Below are 21466 nucleotides of genomic sequence, written 5' to 3'. Positions count from 1 at the left end.
CTCACCCTTGAACTTTTTGCTCCATTTGATAACTTGGCACCATCCTTCCCTCTTCATTCTTAGCATGTGGCTTTGTGGATAACTCCTGATTTTCTTCATACTTACCTGTCTTTAGTCTCCTTTATACATGCTTTGGTTATGCTCACCATATAAAATGGTGGGAATTCTTTGAGATTATACTCCCTGAGCAATCATAAGTTCCTACTCACTTATACTACCATCTTTGCACTAGTTTATCTTTTCTTGTGCCTTGACATCTCTTCTGAGTTCTAGATTGTTCAGTATGGATCTAGATTTCCTTGGATTGTCCTTGGATTTCTCAAGCTTAGTAAGGCCCAAACAGAAACCAAGCCATTCTAGCTAGCTTTCTCTTACATTTTTTGACATAGTGAATGGTATGGTCAACCATCTTAAGAGTTAAGTCAGAAACCTCGCATTCATGTCCACATCATGATTTATTATTATGTGTTTATTATTACCTTCCTAATTAGATTTTATGCTCCAGAAGGTCAGGGATTTAAAAAGTTTTCCCCAGAGCATCTTACAAAGTGTTAGATTCATATTAAATGGTCAATAAATTATTGTTAAACAAGGAGTGGACTCATTCATATATTGTATATATTATTTTTTCATACAAAAGGATTTTAGAGCCAGAGATGATTATTAGTCCAAAGCCACCCCTTAACTTTAATGATGAAAAGACGAGGCTTGCAATTACATAAATTATTTAATAATAAATACAGCAATTAAGTGATAGCCAAGTGTTTCATGATTCCTAGCTGTAATCAGAGAACATATGGAATTATAGTGATGTGCTATCTTTTATCTGACTAGTAGTTTTTGTACGTTAAACCTCACACGAAACTGTTCTGTATTTGCTTTTGTAAAACTGGAAATGGATTAAGCATGCTTCCAGAATTAAAACACACATCCCAATTACACAAAACACTATTCTGGCTTTCCTTTTTAAATTTATAGATGCTATAGGCAGGATCAAAGTAAGGGTTGTAATCTTGTTTGTTTTCTAAAGGAAGAGGAAGATGGAGTAACTATGTCATTTGGCAACTTTACATCAGTAATTGTGAATTATTTTCACACAAACTTATCTCAGGCTTTAGTTACCCATTACTTACCTCAGATTATCCATCTCTATATCTAAATAGAGTACTGCCAGTTCTGTTAACAGTGTTCAAAAACCTTCTGAAGGAAATACTTCCTAATCATTTCCAATAATCTAATAATAATTTTCTAATATTACGAAGAAACTCAAACTGATGTTTTGGAAAGGAAACTTTAGAAAATAACCCTTCTGGGGCATCTGGGTGGCTCAGTTGATTAAGCATCTGACTCTTGATTTTGGTTCAGGTCATGATCCCAGTCTTGAGATCAAGCTTGGCATCAGGCTCTGCCCTGGGCATGGGACCTGCTTAAGTTTCTCTCTTTCACTTTCTCTCTGCCTCTACCCCAATTGTGCTTATGCGCTCTCTTTCCCTCTCTTTCTCAAAATTAAAAAAAAAAAAAAGGAAAGAACTCTTCTGCTCTGCTGCAGAGCATGAGTTTACAAATCTAGTAACAAATTTCAAGTGTGCTTGAGATGATCCAATAAAGTTTGATAGGCATCCAGGTATATTTCAGGTATATTTTTCTGTCAGGATAATCACAATTTATAGAACAGGAGCAAGGAGACAATGAGTGAGGGATCCTGGGACTAAAAGCTGTTTGAAAGTAGCACAATGAGTATCAAAGATGTTTTGAATTTTTATTCCCAATAAGTTCATTCTTTATGCAGCATACTGTTCCTTTAACCAACAATTACTGAATATTTTCTATCTGCCAGTTACTATTCTAGATGCTGCAAGTACAGCAATGAAGAAAACAGTTATAAGCAGTCATTATCTAACTTATATCATTAAAAGGATCATTGCTGTGTGGAAAATCGACTGAGTGTAAAAGTACAAGTAGGAAAACTAATTGAAAAGGCTTTTGCAGTAATGTAAACAGGAGATGATGATGGCTTGGCCTGGAGTTGTAGCAGTGGAGATAAATGAGAAGCAGTGAGATTCAGATTATATTTTGAAGGTGTATGTATTCAACAGAATTTTCTAATGGATTAGTTTATAGGGCATGATAGAAAACAGTCAAAGTTGGGGGCTTGAAATGAAGAAAACTGCAGAGGAGAAGCCTTGAAAATAAAGGACTGGAAAGTAGAATTCAGTTTTGGTCATAAGTTTGCGATGCTCATTAGACATGTAAGTGGAGATGTCTGTAGTCAAAGGGAAAGGTCAGCCTAGAGAATTTGCCAGCACACAAATGGTATTTCATGGCAGTAGATGAAATCACAGACGGGATGAATGTAAAGGTGGTACTCCGAAATTCAGAGATTGAGAGTTTGAGGTTTCAGGAGACTAAAAACACTACTGAAATGGAAAACCATCAAGAGTAGTGGATGGAGGACCATGTATGAAACTGTACACACATGTTGTATGTTATACTGTATGGCATTTGTGGCTTATTTCCAAATTAAAAACAAAGCATATTGTGAAGGAATGATCAATTATGTTAAATTTAGTTGCTGATAGATGGAAAAAATGAAAATTGAGGTTGACAGTTTTTTCAATAATGTAGAAGCTATTGGGGATCCTAGGAAAAGCCATAAAAGCCTGCCCAAAATGGAATTTAAAAAATTAGGAGAGGAAGAGAAGAAGACAAATATAAAGAAATCTGTTTTATTTTTATTTTTTAAATGTTTGTTTGTTTGTTTATTTGAGAGGGCGGGGCAGAGAGAGGTGGAAAGAGAATCCCAAGCAGGCTCTGTGCTGATGGGGGATTTGATCTCAAGACGGTGAGATCATGAACTGAGCCAAAATCAAGAGTCAGATACTTAACCAACTGCGCCACCCAGGCGCCGCAAGAAATCTGTTTTCTTTTGAAGAGAAATAGTATGGTAACTGAAATCAAAGGCTTGTTTGTTTAATATGGGAATATGCTTATATGCTGATGGAATGATCTAGGAAAGAAGGAAGAAAAATTGTACTAGGTAACATACAAATAAGGATCTGCATCTATTTCAGAATCTATTTTATGTGAATCTTTGGTTCTTTTTGGACAGAGCCATAAATGTCCTTTATCCAATATATAGATCTAGATCTATCAATCACCCAATATATGTCATTAATTCATCTGCTGGTTAACCTATAACCCTTTAAGCAGTACTAGGGGATTGGTAAAAAATTACAATAATCTCTGTTCTTGAGCGGTTTACAATCTAGCTGTCTAGATGGAGACAATGTAAGAGAGCACATACAGCTTTAACAAGTTCAGAGTACACTTTTTAAAAATTTGTATGTTCCAGCTATTGGTGCCTGGTAATTGTCTCAAGGATTCCATCACAGTGCATAATGCAGAAGGGAGAATAAGCCAGAAACTTTCGGTCCCTATCTAGAGAAGAGATGAATTGGGCATTTACAAACCTTGGTGAGGAAGACTGAGCACAGATAACTTGGTGGATCTAACCCAAAAGATTAGAAGGAATAGTGATTTTGATGTTACTAATTTTTATCTACACATTTCACCTATGCTGAACCCATACATCGTCCACTTTCTATTTGAAATGACAATGGAATAATTATAAAAATTTGTTTAAAAAAGGTGGAAATATTTATTTTAGTATAGAATAAGTATTTTTATGTTTACATTTATACACACTCGGTGGGCACAAAGACTAAAGATCTCTGTAAGTGGCATTACTTAGGCAAGACTGCTAGAAGCAAGGTACACTGGCAGCCTATCCAATATTTGCTCTGCCTAGCGACTCCAATCATGGAAAGTGCCCTGGGACAGCAAGACTTAAAGAGTACCGATGTGCCATCCCATTTCTTGTCCCACAATTAAAAATTTTCCCCTCTTTCCAGCATTTTCCCCAGACACGGAGAAACGAGCGAACAGCTTTCACAATTTCAGGACGCTGGTAGCGTTTCTTGCATGGGGAGTTGTGCAGCATCCAAAGGTACAAGACGATACCCCGACGCAGCTCTTTACAGCATATTCTCAGCACAAGGAACAATAACGCCCTCACAAAGTTTCTTCTACGGAAAAAAACTGATTGTATCCGTGTAAGAGGAGCTAACCTTTTTATTTTGTATTGTATCCAGCTTCATAGCTCAGTTAGACCAACCCAGTGTTCTTTCAGCATCTAAACAATGGTTCAAAGTTTGCTCAGAAGTTTTTAAAATACCTTCTCGTTCAAAATATACTAATTTTCTATGATAGCCTGGTCTCACATTAATTTCATCTAAGCTAGTTACAAAGTACATAACACGTCACTCCTTGCCTCTCCGGTCTCAAAAGTTGTTTACTTCTCCAAGCCTTAGCTCCAGGAGCCAGCCCCCTGAATAGCATCGGCCAGCTTAGGAACGAGAGCAAGGAACGGAAACGGCCGGTCGGCTAGAGCGGCCACAGTCGTACGGCCGCTCTCGCTTGTCTTTCGCTCTCTATGGTTAGAGGCTCAAGCCCCTCCTCCGCCCGAAGTATTAAGTTCCCTGACGCATGCGCAAGGCCAGAAGGCAGTTCCGGTTCCGGTGTTGCCGTTCTCGTTCCTGGTGTTCGGTTGTTGCAGTTGGTGGGTAGTAACCGAGCCAAGATGCTGCGGAATCTGCTGGTAAGGAGCTTCTCGGCTTGCATTCTTGATGTGGGGCGGGAAGGTTGGGAGCGGAGGCTAAGGGATGACTGAAAAGCCTCTCCTGAGAGGGAAGGAGGGTGGGCGAAGGCGGCTTCTGAGGTCACCTTGGTCCGTGTCCTTTTCGCCTGACGTTACTTTCCCTTCTAACTATTCCTCTTGCTGCCGGCTGTGCTGAGTAGATATAGGGAATGAAGAGGCTGGGGAAATGACCAGAGGATGGTGGGTTAGACAGCCTTGGTTTCTTAATGGTCACCTCTAACCCTATGGGTTATTGATGAAGTCGCTAATTTTGATATGAGTAAACTCAAGATCCAAGTGGGACGTTTCTGATACACGGAAGCTTTAGATAGAAATATGTTCACTGGTACGTTGAAAGGCCTAAAGTTTCAACGTTTCTGAGCTTTGTGAGCATCAAGATGCGGTTTAAAAAGCAAGTCATTCGGTTTCTGTTGGGACTTCAGGAGCCGTCATGGTTGAAACTGTAGTGTTGCTTCAATCAGGCGGTCCTGCAGTGTCCTTCACCCATCCATCGGCTTTGAGCATGTGAAATAATTTTCCAAAATTTCGAACAAGAGAAGGAAAATGTAACAGTGACCATTCTCTTTTGTAATTATTCAATAAGGTTTTACTTAGCTCTTAACATATGATTTGTTTTGGAATGTGGAGTGCATATTTGTTTCGTTATTTAATTCAACTGGATATATAATGTAACTCACTTTTTAAAAAGAATTGTACCCCATTAATTATTCCCTACTTTATAGGAAAAATGCAATGGGGAAAGCATTTTGATTAAGTAGGAATCATGTCAGTTTATTTTAGTGTCGAATAGATCTTTTAATAATATGGTAAAGTTATAAATGAAAACATTGGAACTTTTAGTGTATTTTGTAACCATTCTTTATTCTCATAATATCTGTATGTCAGTATGTTTTACTCAAGGATTATATGATACTACTAGTTCAATTCAGGTAAAGATTTTTTTTTTTTTTCTCAGAATCTGTATGAATTGCTACTTGAATGTGGTCTTTGGAGACTAGAATTTTAATGTAAAGAGTAGTAGATGGGTTCCCCTGGGTGGCTCAGTCACTTAGGTTAAGCGTTCAACTCTTGATTTCTGCTCAGGTCATGATCTCACAGTTCGTGAGATTATGAGATTGAGCCCTGCATCAGGCTCTGCACTGACAGCTTGGAACCTGCTTGGGATATTCCCCAACCCCCCCCCCCCCCCCCCAATAAACTGAAAAAAAAAAAAAAAAGAGTAGTGGATGGACAACAAGTTGGAAAACTTGGCTGTTGGTTTAGTTAGGACTCGGTTACTGACAAATCGGGTATGTTTTTAACTGTCAGTTTCCCTCTTCTGTAATAATAGAAGTTGAAAATAGTTGGTTTTTTTTTTTTTAATTTTTTTTTCCAATGTTTATTTATTTTTGGGACAGAGAGAGACAGAGCATGAACGGGGGAGGGGCAGAGAGAGAGGGAGACAGAATCTGAAACAGGCTCCAGGCTCTGAGCCATCAGCCCAGAGCCTGACGCGGGGCTCGAACTCCCGGACCGCGAGATCGTGACCTGGCTGAAGTCGGACGCTTAACCGACTGCGCCACCCAGGCGCCCCGAAAATAGTTGGTTTTGAAAGTTTCTTTAAGACCTAAATCTGCTCAGTATATATGGATTTTTTTATTTCAGGCTCTTCGTCAGATTGCCCAGAGGACCATAAGCACTGCTTCACGCAGGCAGATTGAAAATAAGGTTCCAGAGAAGCAAAAGCTATTTCAGGTACTGAAATATTTTATAGGAGGTTGTTACTTGTAATAATATTTACCAAAAGTTGGAGATAGGAAGTAAATCTGGAGATGTTTGGTTGTTACTCATCTTGTTGTATTAGCAAAATAATAAACCGCCTATTAATAGTTAGTTGGGCCTATATCCAGGAGGACTTTGGGGAAGTAGAAGAAATGAGAGGGAAAAGGTGTAGGTCAAAGACACTTTGTTTGCAGAAGTTACATTGGGTTGGCACTCCATGGGTAGTTTCATAAGAATAGACAAATAGACCATAGAAAGGGCCCAGAAACAGAACAAATATGTATGTAGAAATTTAATATATGTTAAAGGTGCTATTTCATATTAGTGTGGAAAGGATACGATAAATTGGCTTTAGAAAAATTGTCTATTTTAAAGAAAGTAAAGTTCTGTCCCTCTATATTGTGTATTAAAAGGTAAATTGCAGATATAAATGCTTCTTCTGCCAAAAAAATATTAAAATGAAATATATTTTTCCAGTTTTAGTGAGGTACAATTGACAAATAAAAATTGTATATATTTAGGTTGTACCTGATGGGTTTTATTTTTAAAAAGGTGCATACAGTGTGATGTTCAATGTGTCTATGAATAATTACTGTAATTAAGTTAATTAACACATCCATTACCTCAAATACTTGATCTTTTTGTGTGTTTGGTGAGAGTACTTAAGATCTACTTTCTTAGCAAATTTCAAGTGTACAATACAGTACTATTAGTTATAGTCACCATAGGAGAGTATTTTTTATACCTTAGGGGTGGGGAAGTCTTCCTAAGGAAGTCTTTACAAAGCCTAGAAGCTGTAAAGGACAAAAATTGCATTTATGGGGCGCCTGGGTGGCGCAGTCGGTTAAGCGTCCGACTTCAGCCCAGGTCACGATCTCACCGACCATGAGTTCGAGCCCCGTGTTGGGCTTTGGGCTGATGGCTCAGAGCCTGGAGCCTGCTTCCGGTTCTGTGTCTCCCTCTCTCTCTGCCCCTCCCCCGTTCATGCTCTGTCTCTCTCTGTCCCAAAAATAAATAAATGTTGAAAAAAATTAAAATAAATAAATAAATAAATAAAAATAAAAAAAAATTGCATTTATGAGTTCAAGTGACAAATTGAGAGCAAATTTTAAAATATAACAAAAGATAAACATCCCCAGTATAAAAAGTGGTCCTACAGGGCGTCTTGGGTGGCTCAGTCCATTAAGGGTCTGACTTCGGCTCAGGTCATGATCTCGCGGTTTGTGGGTTCGAGGGCCATGTCGGGCTCTGTACTGACAGCTCAGAGCCTGGATCCTGCTTCAGATTTTGTGACTCTCTCTCTCTGCCCCTCCTCCACTCATGCTTGGTTTCTCTCAAAAAATAAATAAACATTAAAAATAAATTTAAAAAAAAAAAAGGTCCTACAGATCAGTAAGAAATGCAAATTAAAATGACAAATTACTATAGAAGGATTTAAAATAGGCTATGTAAGCCACGTATGGGAGATAGTTATATTCGTACACAGTACTTTCATACATAATAGTTAGTAGTATAATTGGTATAAAAGTTATAAAGAGTGTTTGAGAGTATTATTAAAAATAAACCAGATACCCTGTTATCAGGGCTTCCACTTTTTTTTTTTTTTTAAAGGTAGGCTCCATGCCCAACGTGGGGTTTGAAGTCACAACCCTGAGATTGAGTCGCATACTTCACTGACTGAGTCAGCCAGGTGCCCCTGGGGACTACCACTTTTAAAAATCTTTTCTGCAGACACAGTAGCTTAAATATACAAAGAAAAGGATAGAGGTTATTTGTCATAGGATTTTAATACCACTAAAACTCCAACAACCTAAATACCCATTAATAGAGGACTGGCTTATTCAGTTCTGATATTTTTGCAGAGTGGCATTCTATGTAGCCATTAAAAGGGATAAGGTAGTTTTAAAGGGAGTAACAAAAGTTTTTAAGACAGCATTAAGTGAAAAATAGAATATAGCATACCCTTATATAGCATAATCTCATTTGGTATATTAAACAAGTGTGTGTGTAAATTAGAAGGTAAGACAACGTAAGCATTAAAAAATATTTAAGAATATGAACTATGCTGTTAATAATGGTTTTCTCATGAGGAAAGATGGTGGGACAGAGTTGTTTACCATTATAAGTAGTTACATTATTAGTGCTTTTTTTGTTTTACTGTGGTAATACCTGGTTTTTCCCAAATAAAATTTTGTATCCTATACAGATCTTCCTTGACTTATGATGGAGTTAGGTCATAAAATAGTAACCCATCATAAGTTGAAAATATGTTCAATTGAAAATCCATTTCATATGCTTAACCTACCAAATATAGCTTAGCCTAGCCTACCTTAAACATGCTTAGAACACATACATGAACTGGGCAAAATCATCCAACACAAAGCCTATTTTATAATAAAAGTGTTGAATATCTCATGTAATTTCTTGAATACTGCACTGAAAGTGAAGTGAATGGTTTTATGGGTACAGAATGGTGATAAGTGCATTGGTTGTTAAATTTGGTGGTCGTGTGGCTGACTGGGAGTTGTGGCTGGCTGCCACTGCCCAGCATCATGAGAGGATCGTACCGCATGTCACTAGCCTGGCAAAAGATGAAAATTCAGAATTTAAAGTACAGTTTCTCCTGAACGTGTATTGCTTTCACATACTTGTGAAGTTGAGAAATCGTAAGTTGAATCAAATCTACCTTATGATTAAAGTGTGAGGAGAGGAATGCGGGGGTGGCTCAGTTGGTTAAGGGTCCTACTCTTGATCTTGGGCTCAGGTCATGATCTTAAAATTTGTGAGTTCGAGCTCCACCTCTGCCCTGATAGCGCAGAGCCTGCGTGGGATTCTATCTCTCCCTGTCTCTGCTCCCCTCTGCTTGCTCTCTATTTCTCTCAAAATAAAGAAATAAAAAAGTGTGAGGATTCCTGATCTTTTTAATAATTCAGCTGATGGACTCAATCAGTATATTTTCACAGCTTTAACATTTATATATTCCTTGGAAGGCAAATCTTTACTGGATCTCATTAAATGTGAGAGAAAGAATGTTGATTTTTAGGAGTTCTTATTTTAATACTTTAGTGGTGGTAGGTACAGAGTCAGGAAAATTGTAGTCTTTTAATTTTGATATTGACAATATTTTAATTCCAGGGGTTTGAGGAGGTGCTTAATTTTATATGAATGGATTAGTCTTTTGAACTTAGTTGAAAACAAATGATGCATATAGTAATTATTACTATTTTTTTAATCTAGGAGGATAATGGAATTCCAGTGCATCTAAAGGGTGGAATAGCTGATGCCCTCCTGTATAGAGCCACTATGATGCTTACAGTTGGTGGTAAGATATTTGGAATGCTTGACTTACAGATAGGTAACAATAAGGATTACTAACAACTTCATTCCTTTTACTATGTCAGTATTTTAACTAGAAAGACTGTCCCCAGCATCTGAGATCTTACTGCTTTACATTTAAGGACTCAAGAGGATGATCGATACATATTGTAGAAGAGCATTTTAATGTCTTAAAAAATTAAACCAATAAAGTTTGATAGGAGTATTTATGATAGAGGTGGCTTTCAGAGTGTGCTACTGGTGGCCTTACTCATCTCTCTACACCATCTCCTATAACAGGGGCTTTTTAAACATTTTTACTGTGATACATAATAAAAACACACTTTACATCTAAACTCTGAACATACATGTTTATGACAGAAACAAAACCTCTATGGAAAGAACAGTACCTATTACTGTACACAAAGTGCTTTGATAGATTTTTCTGTGGATTAGGCAGGTCCATTGTTCAGTATTAGCAATGGAATATTACAAATTGGTAGGCTAGGAGCAGAGTTAAGATTTTAAATGATTGCTCTCTGGGGGAGGAAGGGAACTATTTGATTACTGTGTGCTCATCTTACTGATAGAAGTGCCCATAAATGGATTTCTGTAACCTTTTTTATTAAGTCTGTAATGTGTCCTCATTTTAAAGATGAAGAAATTATGTTAATTACCCAAGGTAATATTGCCTCTGTGTGGAAAAGCTGGAATTTCAACCCTAATTACAAAGTCCCCGGGCTGATACCAAGGTGCTTTCTTTGCCTTGGGTTGAGTACAGTGAAGAAGCATTTATGATGAAGAACAATCAGATAATGACCTTTAGAGTCCTAAATTCTTTTGGTCAGTGTGACTGTTTCTTAGATATTCTGGTAATTAGTTTTTAAAAATATTCACTTATTGGCTATTCTTACATCAAATTTGATAATTTAAAAATGATGTATCATTCTTCTTGGTTTAATACTAATAATATACTTCAGGGAGTGCTTGTATATCTTGACCTCTTTTTTTGGTTTTTGAATCATTCTTAGCATTTTTCAGGCCATCTTAGTTTAGTATGGAAATAACTTTTATATATGTTCTTACTCTTATTTAAAAACTTTTTACATGTTGTCAATTTGACAAATAAATTATTGTGTTGTATCTAATACTTTCCTTTGAAGTTATTTTAAATTTTACCAGCACCTATCAAAATACTTTTCTGTGTTTCCATAAAAGTAGTCTTTTTAAATTTTTTTTTTTTCCAACGTTTATTTATTTTTGGGACAGAGAGAGACGGAGCATGAACGGGGGAGGGGCACAGAGAGAGGGAGACACAGAACCGGAAACAGGCTCCAGGCTCTGAGCCATCAGCCCAGAGCCTGACGCGGGGCTCGAACTCACGGACCGCTGAAGTCGGACGCTTAACTGTCTGCGCCACCTAGGCGCCCCACCATAAAAGTAGTCTTAATGCCAAACTTCCCTTTCTGTTAACTTTTAGCTGGAATATTATGTCTATACTTGTAAATGTCAGAATTTCTTGTAAGTTCTCTTTTTGTTTCTTTTTCAGGAACTGCGTATGCCATATATCAGCTAGCTATGGCTTCATTTCCCAAGAAGCAAGACTGACTTGAGTTTATCATCTCAGCAGGCAGTTGGTTCAGTTTCATTCAGCTCTCTCTGGACCAATAATTGATACATAACTGAGTTCTTCGGGGAACAATATTTATTGACTTCTACTAACTGCCACCAATAAAGCAGTCTTTACCATGCTTTGTCTTATTTTATCACTTTAGGATACATTATACCAATAATTTCAGTTTTTGATCAGCCTTGTAACTCTTAGGTAGGGAGCAAAAAAATGGTTCTTTAGTCAGTAGGGTTGTATAAAATACCATTGTGACACTGGTGAAATTTTATTTTTATAAATAAATTATGTAATAGAACAGCTCAGAATTATACTGTGGATGGTTTTCAGCTGTGAATGAATGTAACACTTGAAAGCATATTCCTTTGAATCCCTCCCCTCCCTGCTGTACTATATCTTAGGATATGCCAGAATCTGGGGTTAGTGGACACAGGTCATTTTTTGGTTCCTGGGATTTGAGTTTCTTTTTTTCTCTCAGCTATGTTAGCATATGTCCAAATATCGGATTTATTCCACAGCTTAGAGTTAGGCTTCAGTAGAGAAACTATAAAATAATTTACGACTTGTTCTTTTACGCTAATGATGGGCTTCTATTATGTTACTATAATCCATAACATAAAGTGTAACTTCCCTTAAAACGCTTAATTCATTTCTAAAAGCTATCTTCTAGGGGAACTTAAGGAGTCATACTTTGTTACCTCTACTAGGTGTACATTTGTAACACTAGTCTAGGTGCAATTCAATCTAGGGGAAATCCATGAGTAATGGTTTTATAAACTTCAATTTTTGCATAAAATTGAGAAAAGTATATGTAGAAAAAATGAGTCAAATCTGAAATAGCCAATCGAAGTCTTCATGTGGAAACATTGAGGCTTAAAGTATAAATCTATCTCAAAAGGTACCTAATAAAAGATGTCTCAGCCTTGAATCTTGAAGGTTTGAAAGGATCTTGGTAGCCACATCTAACCTGCCACTAAATACGGGGATCTTCCCAACTTCTGACAGCATCTTATTACTAATAACAGCAGAGAATACTGCTTTGGAAGGGAGTGGAATAAATATCAGACATTTCTAAATGTTGAGAAAGTTAAGTTGGGCTGGAGTTTGGTCCAATTTGATGATTTGGAGCTAGAAAGCAATCACTGATATTTTGAAACAAGCTATATCTGTCAGCATTTTACAGAGGAGAATTTAACTTTCATTACAAATTTCATAAAGTGATTTGAAATGCTTTTATGACGTGATATGAAAGATACTGTTTTGTAGTAAAAAGAAAAACAGCCTGATATCCTCTGATAGCCTTCATCTCAATATTGAGAGGTGCTTTACTATTTCTGACATAACACAATTTATAAAACAGTTTCCATGTGAAAATGTTATGTTTGGGCTATGTTACCATGGGAAGATGGGATAAAGTAAAAGGTTGAATGCTTAAGATACTTGAAAAATTCTTTAAATTGATGCTAAGTTTAAATATTTGCCCTTCACTTTAAAAATCTGCATTGTAACTAGCAGTGGAGATGGGGAGGGGTTGAGGGGCAAGATCCCAGAATAGAGGTTGCTGGACAGAATTTAGTGAAAATGTCTGCTATACTTAAGAATTTAGTGAGAGATCTGTTAACAGTTAATGATAGATTGCAAGACCTATCCAAAAGTCCCATGAACAGAGTCCATTAGAAGTGTTGAAATGTGGCCATCAGGAAACAAAACCTTCATTCCAATCTCCTTTTTAATCTTTACCATACAGTATCTCTTTGAGATTAGTATCTGTTACTAAATAGAAATTCCGTGATGTTATTCCATTAATAAAGACCATTTGAGATATATTTAAGTGAAATTTTGTTATAATTCATATTAATGCTCAAAATCACATTTGGAGTCTGTAGCTGTTCTATATGAAGTTGAATTATTTACAGATGAAACAAGCTCACAGAAGGCATGCAATTTACACAAAGCTACAAATAAATGACAGCACAAGGTTTCAAATCCAGTTTTACCTGATTCTTAAAGTTCATGGACTTTCCAGTATACTTTATCTTCCATGTTTGATTAAATGTTGACTGGGATAGCTTCAATACACTGTTAATAGCAGTGTATATATGAATACTTTACAAATATGAATACCCTATTTCCATTTCACCTGTACAGTCAAGTTTCTTGGAAGAGCGATCAGTACAGCCTCTAAGTCCGTTGTCCGTTTCACATTGATTGTTATAATTGAAAATCTATTTAACATCTGTCTTCATATTTGAGATCCAAACTAAGCACTCTCATCACATCTCATATTGCTCTGCTTCTTGGTGAATGCATACTCACTTTTAAAAACTATTTTTGAGAGAGAGGGGACAAAGGATCCAAAATGAGCTCCGTGCCGACAGCAGAGAAGGCAATGTGGGGCTGCAAATCACAAACTGTGAGATCATGACCTGAGCCCAAGTTGGACACAACCAGCTAAGCCACCCAGGTGCCCCACACATACTCATTTTTGACACCCTGTTAAGTGCCCAAGATTCTGCTGGAAACTTTGACATTCTCCCCTCTGTCCCGTATGTTCCCTGTACTCCTCTTTATCAAGACTTTTATCCCTTTGAATTTGAGTTCAAATTTGAATTATAATTGATAAGACTGGAAACCAGTAGAGCATTGTAGTTAATCACACACATGACAGAAGATCCAGCGTCAAGTCTTGGATTACCATGAATAGCTAACCTTGCTAGATGTGTATCCTCATCTGTATAAATACTTAATGCACATGGTTATTCTAATGCATGTAAAGCACAAAGAATGGTTTCTGGTACATACCAAGTGTGCAATGTTAGCTGCTTCTCTTGTTGGCTCTCTGAGAAAAGGAAATGTATCGTTTCATCTCATATCCATATCAGCTTGACACAAAGCGGGGTCTATGGCTGGTCAGGGCTGGTAGGGCAGGCTCACAATTTCACCCACATCCTAAGTGTAGCTGTCATTCAGCTCTCCTCAGTGTGTGGTTTTCTTTCTTGTAAGGTGACTCCTGAAGCTCCAGCCATTTTCTTTGTTTTCCGCAGGAAGAAAGATTGGTGAAAGAGAATATGCCAAATAAGTGAGCACTCTTTAAAGAGCTTTAGAAGCTCCAAAGACCTCAGCTTAGATGTGTTTGGCCAGAACTTTGTCCCATGTTCATGCCTGGATTCAAAGAGGCCAAGAAATGTCTTAGCTGGGCTTATGGCCAAGTAAAATTGGAATTCTATATAGTAAGGAGAGGAGACCAGGTATTAAGTTAGCAACTAAGAGTCTTTCCCCAGGGTGTGGTTTTGGTGTGTGTGTGTGTGTGTGTGTGTGTGTGTGTGTGTGTGTTTCACAATGGTATGAATCTCGTTTATTTAAAACGTTATTTCTCACCTTTCTCAAATTGAACACTGCAAAAAATAAAAGCAGTGTTTTATTGGGTTGTCATTTACCCTGGGAGCAGTGTTGCTGCGTGTCCACGGCTATGACTCCTGTGCTCACGAAACCTCAGCTCACACTAGCCAGATCTATCCCACCTCACTTTACAAAACAATCCTGAAAGTTTAATCAAACAAAGCTGTTGTACACATTTACATTAAGAAAAGATGTCAGGATGTAGGAAAGTCAGGTGTATCGTTCCCTTTAAAGTAAGGTTTGCTCCGCCTTTGGGGTATCTTTGCTTCCTGGAGGCAGAATAGCAGATGAACCCAAATGGGAACAAAATGATGCCCAGGAAGATGCCAAGGAAGGTGAAGAAGTCCTCCCAAACCCGACTCTGCAGACTGGGGCGGCCTACAACGACAATGGAATGGGCAGGGTACCTGGTGACATTTCGACGGTGGATAGAAACGTAGACCCTGGGACGGCGGGTAGGTATCCTTGTGACCGGATGGGTGTAGGGCGGCGGTAGGGGCGCGGCGGCGATGGTCCTGTGGCTGTGCGGGCGAAGTCCCCCGGGCGGGCCTCCAGGTGGTGGGCGGGCGGCTGCTCCTGCAACAGGGCCTTGCGGTCCGGTCCGAGGCTCCCGCCGGGACTCTGCTCGGAGTGGCGGGGACGCGCTTCTAGCTTGTTTTTTTAAAAGAACAAAGTCAACACTGTAGGAACCTTCCGTTCGTGGCTCTAATTTCTGATGTGACGCACATCGGTGCCTGTACTTAGGCTTCCATTGGCAAATATCTTTTCCCGTTTTGCTTACATTAGTTCACGTAGGTTTCGCAGCCAGGAGCCAACCAAAGCAGGGTTCCCTGACTTTCTCACCTATTGTGTCATCCAGTGGAACCACTGGAACCATCCAATGGCAAACTCTACCATTTACCCTGAACAGTAGAGGATTAATAAATGGTGGCCATTACTGGTGTCTTACAGCAGACAGGAATGTTTCAAAAAGATTTCCTTAGGGAACACAAATGCAAGTAGATGTGGAGAATACAAGAATGATGCTGCTGCTATAGGCACTTTGGTTCAGAGTTTGCAGATCCATTCCTGCTGTTTGAGAGTTTTGCACAAGTTCCCCAAAGCTGGCAATTCTCCAGGCATCTAACTTGGACTCCCTCTTCCTGGGTCCTGGATGCATCCACCCAGAGAGCAACATCTTGTAATCCGTTCATCAGGACTTGTATGCACTGAGACTAATAATTCAACTTAACAGATATTGAGTGCCTACTATGTGCCAGACACTGTTGTATGTACCTGGGAATCATGGATGAACTGAGTTTACATTATAGTGAGAGGTAACAGGGAAGACAGTTAATAAAATATAAAAATAAATAGTATAATATGTTAGAAGGCAGTAGATTCTATGGAAAACAAGACCAACAGGGAGAGCTGGCATGAGGTTGGGGTGATTGGTTGCAGCAGAAAATAAGGTGTGAGGATAGACTTCAATGGGAAGGTCATATTTGAATAGAGACTAGAAGGTGAAGGAGTTAGTCACTTAGATATATGAGGAAAAGGCATTATAGGAAGAGGGAACAGTCTAGAGCAAATGCCCTAAAGTGCCTGGCATGTTCAAGGAACAGGAAGGCAATAGCAGTTATCACTAAGAGTGAAGGGGAAGTCAGAGAGGTAAGGAGAGACCACACTAAGAAGGGACTTGTAGGCTGTTATAAGGACTTTGACTTTTACTCTGAGGGATGTGGGAAACCACTGCAGGTTTTGTTTTGTGTTTTTTTTTTTTTAAGTTTATTTATTTGTTTATTTGACGGGAGGGGACAAAGAGAGAGGAGAGAGAGATAATTCCAAGCAGGTTCCATGCTCAGCGTGGAGCCTGATCTGAGGACTCTAAGATCATGACCTGAGCCAAAATCAGGAGTCAGTTGCCCCACTGACTGAGCAACCCAGGTGCCCCTGTTTTGTTTTGTTTTTATAGAATACAGATGTACATGTATTGTAAAAGGGATTAGCTTGACTGTTGTGTTGAAGTAGGACCCAGGGGTAGAAGCAGACGGATCCATTAAGAAGCCCACTGTAATCACCCAGGAGGGAAATATTGGAGACAATGAGTAGGTGTTAGTCATACAGGTAATCAGAAGTGGTCAGATTATGGACAGAGGAGGAGGATCTTTATCAGACTGTGTCCTTCCTCATCTATCCATCCATCCATCCATCCATCCATCCATCCATCTATCCATCAGCCATCCATCTCTCCATCCATCTATCCAGCCATCAATTGCTTATTGAAAGCCTACTTTGTTCTAGTCAGTGGAGATAGACAAGTAAATAAATTAATAAGCATGATAATTGTCTATAGTGGGAACTGCCATAAAGGAATCAACAGTGTGATGTCTTAGGAAAAATGATGGAGTGAAAGCTAGAAAGGCCTCAGAGGAAGTAGCATTTGAACTGACACACACACACACACACACACACACACACACACAAGGAGCCAGCTGTGTGATAAATGTCAGGAGAAAAGCATCCCAAGGAAAAGAAATTGCTTGGCATGGTTGAATTGCAAAAAGAGGACCAATGTTTTTGGAACATAGGAGATGGAGAAAGCAGCAATTGTGATCTCTTTCCAGAGACTAACACAACAAATGGCCATGTCCCTACATACAGTCCCTAGATTGGTCTTTTTTTGGTTTCATAAAATGCAATACAATCTGATAGCCATACAACTAACTTAACAAGAAGTTTAAACATAAACAAACACATGGACGTTTGATCCCAGCCAGTTGTTGTTACTATTATTAGCAAGAATTAGAAACTGAGGAAATAGTGAGAGATCAAACACACAGCAATTGCATTGGAACTAGACTTTAAATATAGATGTGTCTTATTCCAAAAACAATTCTTCATCTGCTACTTACCTTGGTACTTCCTACATGAGGAAAGAAGAAAGAAAAATACTTAGGAAAACTTTACTGGTTTATCCCCCCCACAGACTTTATTGTCTTTGAACATTGTTCCATTACTGATTCAATATTATGTTATGTTTGGTAGATCTGTGTCTTACAGACAGGCAATTTTTTATTCCCTTTCTTTTTTTTCTGATTTCCATGAATCTAGCCACGTATCTACTCCAATTGCCTACCTCTATTGAAATTATAGTTTCATAGCTGCTACTTATGTTTTGTTTAAAGCAACTTTTTCAAGTCAAGGATATTTTGCAGGACTCATCTCATTAATGCAGAAAACTAATCAAAGCACAAGACAGTTTCCAATTTTTTGTCCTAGTGTAATATACCAGTGAAAAAAGTGATTTCATGTTTACAATTAGATTGCTTGGAAAATAGAGAGCTCTGTATTGAAATGGTAATTTCAAAGCATATATGGAGTATGTTACATGAGGAAGAAGAATTTATATTACATTTTTGTAGCCTTCATGCCCAAATATAACGTGTGTGTGTGTGTAAATAAATTTGGATTTGAGTATTGGCTTCCAATTATAAATGTGTCATTAATATATAATCAAAGATGGGCTCTTTCCTTGAATTCTGAGACTATGTCAGATCTTTATTGACCTCTTATAGGAGGCCATCATCTTCCTTCTGGGGAGTTGCTAAAAATATTCTCTTGGCTGATGTTCTTTCTTGACCTTGTTACATCTCTCCAGACCATTTTACCTCAATTAATGCACTTGAGCTAAAACTTTCATGGTACATACAACAGTAATTTTTCCACTTTGATTCTATCCTACTATCAGGATGACTTTTTTTAAAGGGTTCTTTCCAATTTGGCTGTAACACGTTTAGAAAAAAACAGGCCAGAAATGCCTGTCATAGATGAGAAACTAGGAGTCTCTTTTTTGTTTAACTCTGTATTTATCAATAAAGATCTGGACAAAAAGCAGCTAACAAAATCCCTCCATAGGATTGAAAGATGTAAAAACAAACAAAACAAAACAAAATGATACATTTCTCAAGAAGCAATTTTAAATATCAGTTCATTTCTCAAGTCTTAAAAGATACCCTAGCCTCATTTCTCAAAATGGCAGCAGCCTAGCATAAATAACACATCTGTGATCATTGTTTTCCAAATCAAGCTTTTTAACTGGTAGAATTGCTTTTATTATAGATGATTTTAAACATGATGAGAAAGAAAAAAATGGATATGTATAGAACACTTAATAAGTACAATGTATTATATTACCATTTCAGAAACACTTTATTTTTCTTAATTTTTTTTTTTTTTGAGAGAGAGAGAGAGGGAGAGAAAATCTTAAGCAGACTCCACACTCAGCATGGAACCTGATGTGGGGCTCTATCCCATGAACCTGGGATCATGACCTGAGCTGAAATCAAGAATCAGATACCCAACCAACTAAGGCACCCAGGTGCCCCAGAAACATTTTCTTGATATGAAACCAATTCATGTATACTAAGTACAAAAAAGAATAAAGAAGAATGCTTCTGTTAATGTTCTAATCTTTGTTCTATGTATAAATAACTGGAGGACAGGCGTGCTTTTAGGACTCTCTCTGTCTCTTGTCTCAGCTTTATCCTTTCAGAATCCATTCTTCACTATGGCAGAAACATGTCTTCTGTTAACACGTACTTTCCAGCCTGACCGCCTGTTCAGGATGTAATAGCAAAATACCAGACTGGGTGGCTTAAACAACAGAAATTAGTTTCTCACCATTCTGGAGGGTAGGAGTCAAGGTGATGACCAAGTCAGCTTCTGGTGAGAGCTCTCTTCATGGCTTGCAGATGGTTCCCTTCTTGCTGCATCCTCACATGACCTTTCCTCTGTGGTGTGGAGAGAGCTTCGGTGTATTTTCCTTTTATAAGGACATTAATCCTACTGGATCATGATCTCATCTAATTTTAGTTACCTCTATAAGGACCCTCTCTTCAAATAGTCATGTTGAAGGTTAGGGCTTAAACATATGAATATTGAGAAACACACCTGAAAGAAAATGAGGGTTATTTCTGGTTCCATGTTCAAAAATTTCAGGAAAGGGCTCTGACTAGTCCAGCATTCATCAAGTGAATCTGAAAAGTATCATAATTGACCCTATTTGTTTTAGGGCTCACTCCTTGCCAATCAATAGCTTCTGTTTAAGGAAATAATACTCTGAAGAGGTTCTCATGGATTAAACATGTAGTATTCAAAAAATATAGAATTATAGATTTGATACTGTATGCACCTGGTGTGTGCAATCAAGGGTGCGTAGGAGGTAAGCATACTTAAAAGTATATGGTTCTTTTTCTCAAGAGTAACTGAGAGATGAAAAATATCTCGATATGAGATAAGTAAGTTAATTCTAGAAGTGTAGAATATTCTGCTCAAAGTTTTAGTGGCAGGAAAAGAGAAATTCTGAAATGTATGGGATCTGAAATTTATGATATTTTGGTATCCAAGGATCCATTGCAGGATTTCTTGATTTTTTTTTTTTTTTTTTTTTTTTTGGAGGTAAACCTGAGGGCAGAAGGAGATATGACTGGGGACCTTCAGAAGGTTTCAGCAGTAGCATTGAAGATGGACCGGAGTGGAGATAGAATGGCTAATAAGGAGGATATTATTGTAGACTAAGCAAGATTAAAAAATATCGAGGGAAGGGATGTCTGGGTGACTCAGTCGGTTAAGCATCCAACTCTTGGTTTTGGCTCAGGTCATGATCTCACGGTTCGTGAGATTGAGCCCCACATCAGGCTTTGCACCGACAGTGAGGAGACTGCTTAGGATTCTTTCTCTCCCTCTCTCTCTGCCCTTCCCCCTGCTCATACTCTCTCTCTCAAAATAAATAAACATTGAAAAAATAAAAATATTGAGGAAAGTGAATTGTCATGGGTGTCATTGGGGTGAGAGTAAGTTAAAGGTGGCAGGAGGTGTTAGTGAGGATATTAATAATAACCTAAAGTCTTACGAGTCACGTTTTGTGAGAGAAGCAGAATAAGCACCAGGAAGAGAGCAGAAGTAATAGAAGAATGGGTGAATTTGTGAAGAGGGCCAGCGACATTATTCTTAGATTTCTACCTTCAATAATCACAGGTAAAAAGAAAGCTGATGGTGGAGATAATCTAAGACCAGAAATTATAATTTATAGTTACAGCATGTTCCTTCAAAAATGAGACCCAATGTCTATGCACTCCAATTTTAAAATATGGGAACAGTAGACCAGAAGAGAGCTGCTCAGGACACATGAAGTGGCTAGTGCTGTGTTGTGCTAGTTATGCTGACCAATTAACCTGGTCACCCAGCTTGGGAGCCCGTGGAGGCCACATTTACATTAGTGTCCAAATGACCAAAATTCCCACCTGTCCACATAGAAGCACTGCTGTACTTCAAGGTGTCCTAGTTCATTTCTGTGTCATCAGGCCCTCACAGATGACCAGGAATATGATTTTCCATATTCCTCCCTTTTGCCTTCTTGTCAGACTACTTCACCAATACCATGAAAATTCAACTCAGCTAGGCACTGCTCTGCCTAAGGTTCTGTCTTCTGTTCCCAAACCTACCCTTCCTTGTTGTCCCAGGGCAGAACTGATTTGCATGGGAAACGGGTAGCACTTTTCCTTCATGTGTTCATTCGACAAACATTGAAATGCCTACTATGAACCCAGTAAGGTTCTAGTCCCTGGAGTGTATATCCATGGAACAAAATTCCTGCTCTCAGTGAG

The 21466-nt window shown here is 38.3% G+C and overlaps 2 protein-coding genes across 3 annotated transcripts; one reads left to right on the top strand and one right to left on the bottom strand.

Moving 5' to 3' along the window:
* The first annotated feature begins 4432 nt into the window (after window positions 1–4432).
* COX7A2 (cytochrome c oxidase subunit 7A2) lies at window positions 4433–11544 on the top strand. Of its 2 annotated transcripts, XM_045057747.1 has the most exons (4): window positions 4538–4657; window positions 6362–6451; window positions 9716–9800; window positions 11343–11544. In XM_045057747.1, the coding sequence occupies exons 1-4, from the start codon at window positions 4640–4642 to the stop codon at window positions 11399–11401; spliced, it is 252 nt and encodes an 83-aa protein (XP_044913682.1). In that variant the 5' UTR covers window positions 4538–4639; the 3' UTR covers window positions 11402–11544. The 2 variants fall into 2 exon arrangements, with proteins under 2 accessions (XP_044913683.1, XP_044913682.1); XM_045057748.1 differs by lacking the exon at window positions 9716–9800 and having other exon boundaries at window positions 4433–4657.
* Window positions 11545–13273: 1729 nt separating this feature from the next.
* On the bottom strand, window positions 13274–21367 carry LOC101098541. Its single transcript, XM_045058654.1, has 3 exons — window positions 21305–21367; window positions 17714–17724; window positions 13274–15595 (listed from the first exon to the last, which is right to left on the bottom strand). The coding sequence occupies exons 1-3, from the start codon at window positions 21365–21367 to the stop codon at window positions 15001–15003; spliced, it is 669 nt and encodes a 222-aa protein (XP_044914589.1). The 3' UTR covers window positions 13274–15000.
* Between the last annotated feature and the right edge of the window lie 99 nt (window positions 21368–21466).

The sequence above is a fragment of the Felis catus genome, chromosome B2 (genome assembly GCF_018350175.1).
Source record: "Felis catus isolate Fca126 chromosome B2, F.catus_Fca126_mat1.0, whole genome shotgun sequence".
Lineage (NCBI taxonomy): Eukaryota > Metazoa > Chordata > Mammalia > Carnivora > Felidae > Felis > Felis catus.
Note: the sequence above shows the minus strand (reverse complement) of the source record. Positions and strands in the feature narration are given on the sequence as shown.

What these genes read in the sequence shown, in the direction of transcription:
- LOC101098541 (XM_045058654.1), bottom strand. Translation starts at nt 21,367, where the DNA reads ATGAAGGAAAAGTGCTACCCGTTTCCCATGCAAATCAGTTCTGCCCTG.
- COX7A2 (XM_045057748.1), top strand. Translation starts at nt 4,493, where the DNA reads ATGGTTAGAGGCTCAAGCCCCTCCTCCGCCCGAAGTATTAAGTTCCCT. An exon ending in AGATGCTGCGGAATCTGCTG is followed by an intron (nt 4,658 to 6,361) that starts GTAAGGAGCTTC and finishes TTTTTATTTCAG; the next exon opens with GCTCTTCGTCAGATTGCCCA. An exon ending in AGAAGCAAAAGCTATTTCAG is followed by an intron (nt 6,452 to 11,342) that starts GTACTGAAATAT and finishes TTTCTTTTTCAG; the next exon opens with GAACTGCGTATGCCATATAT.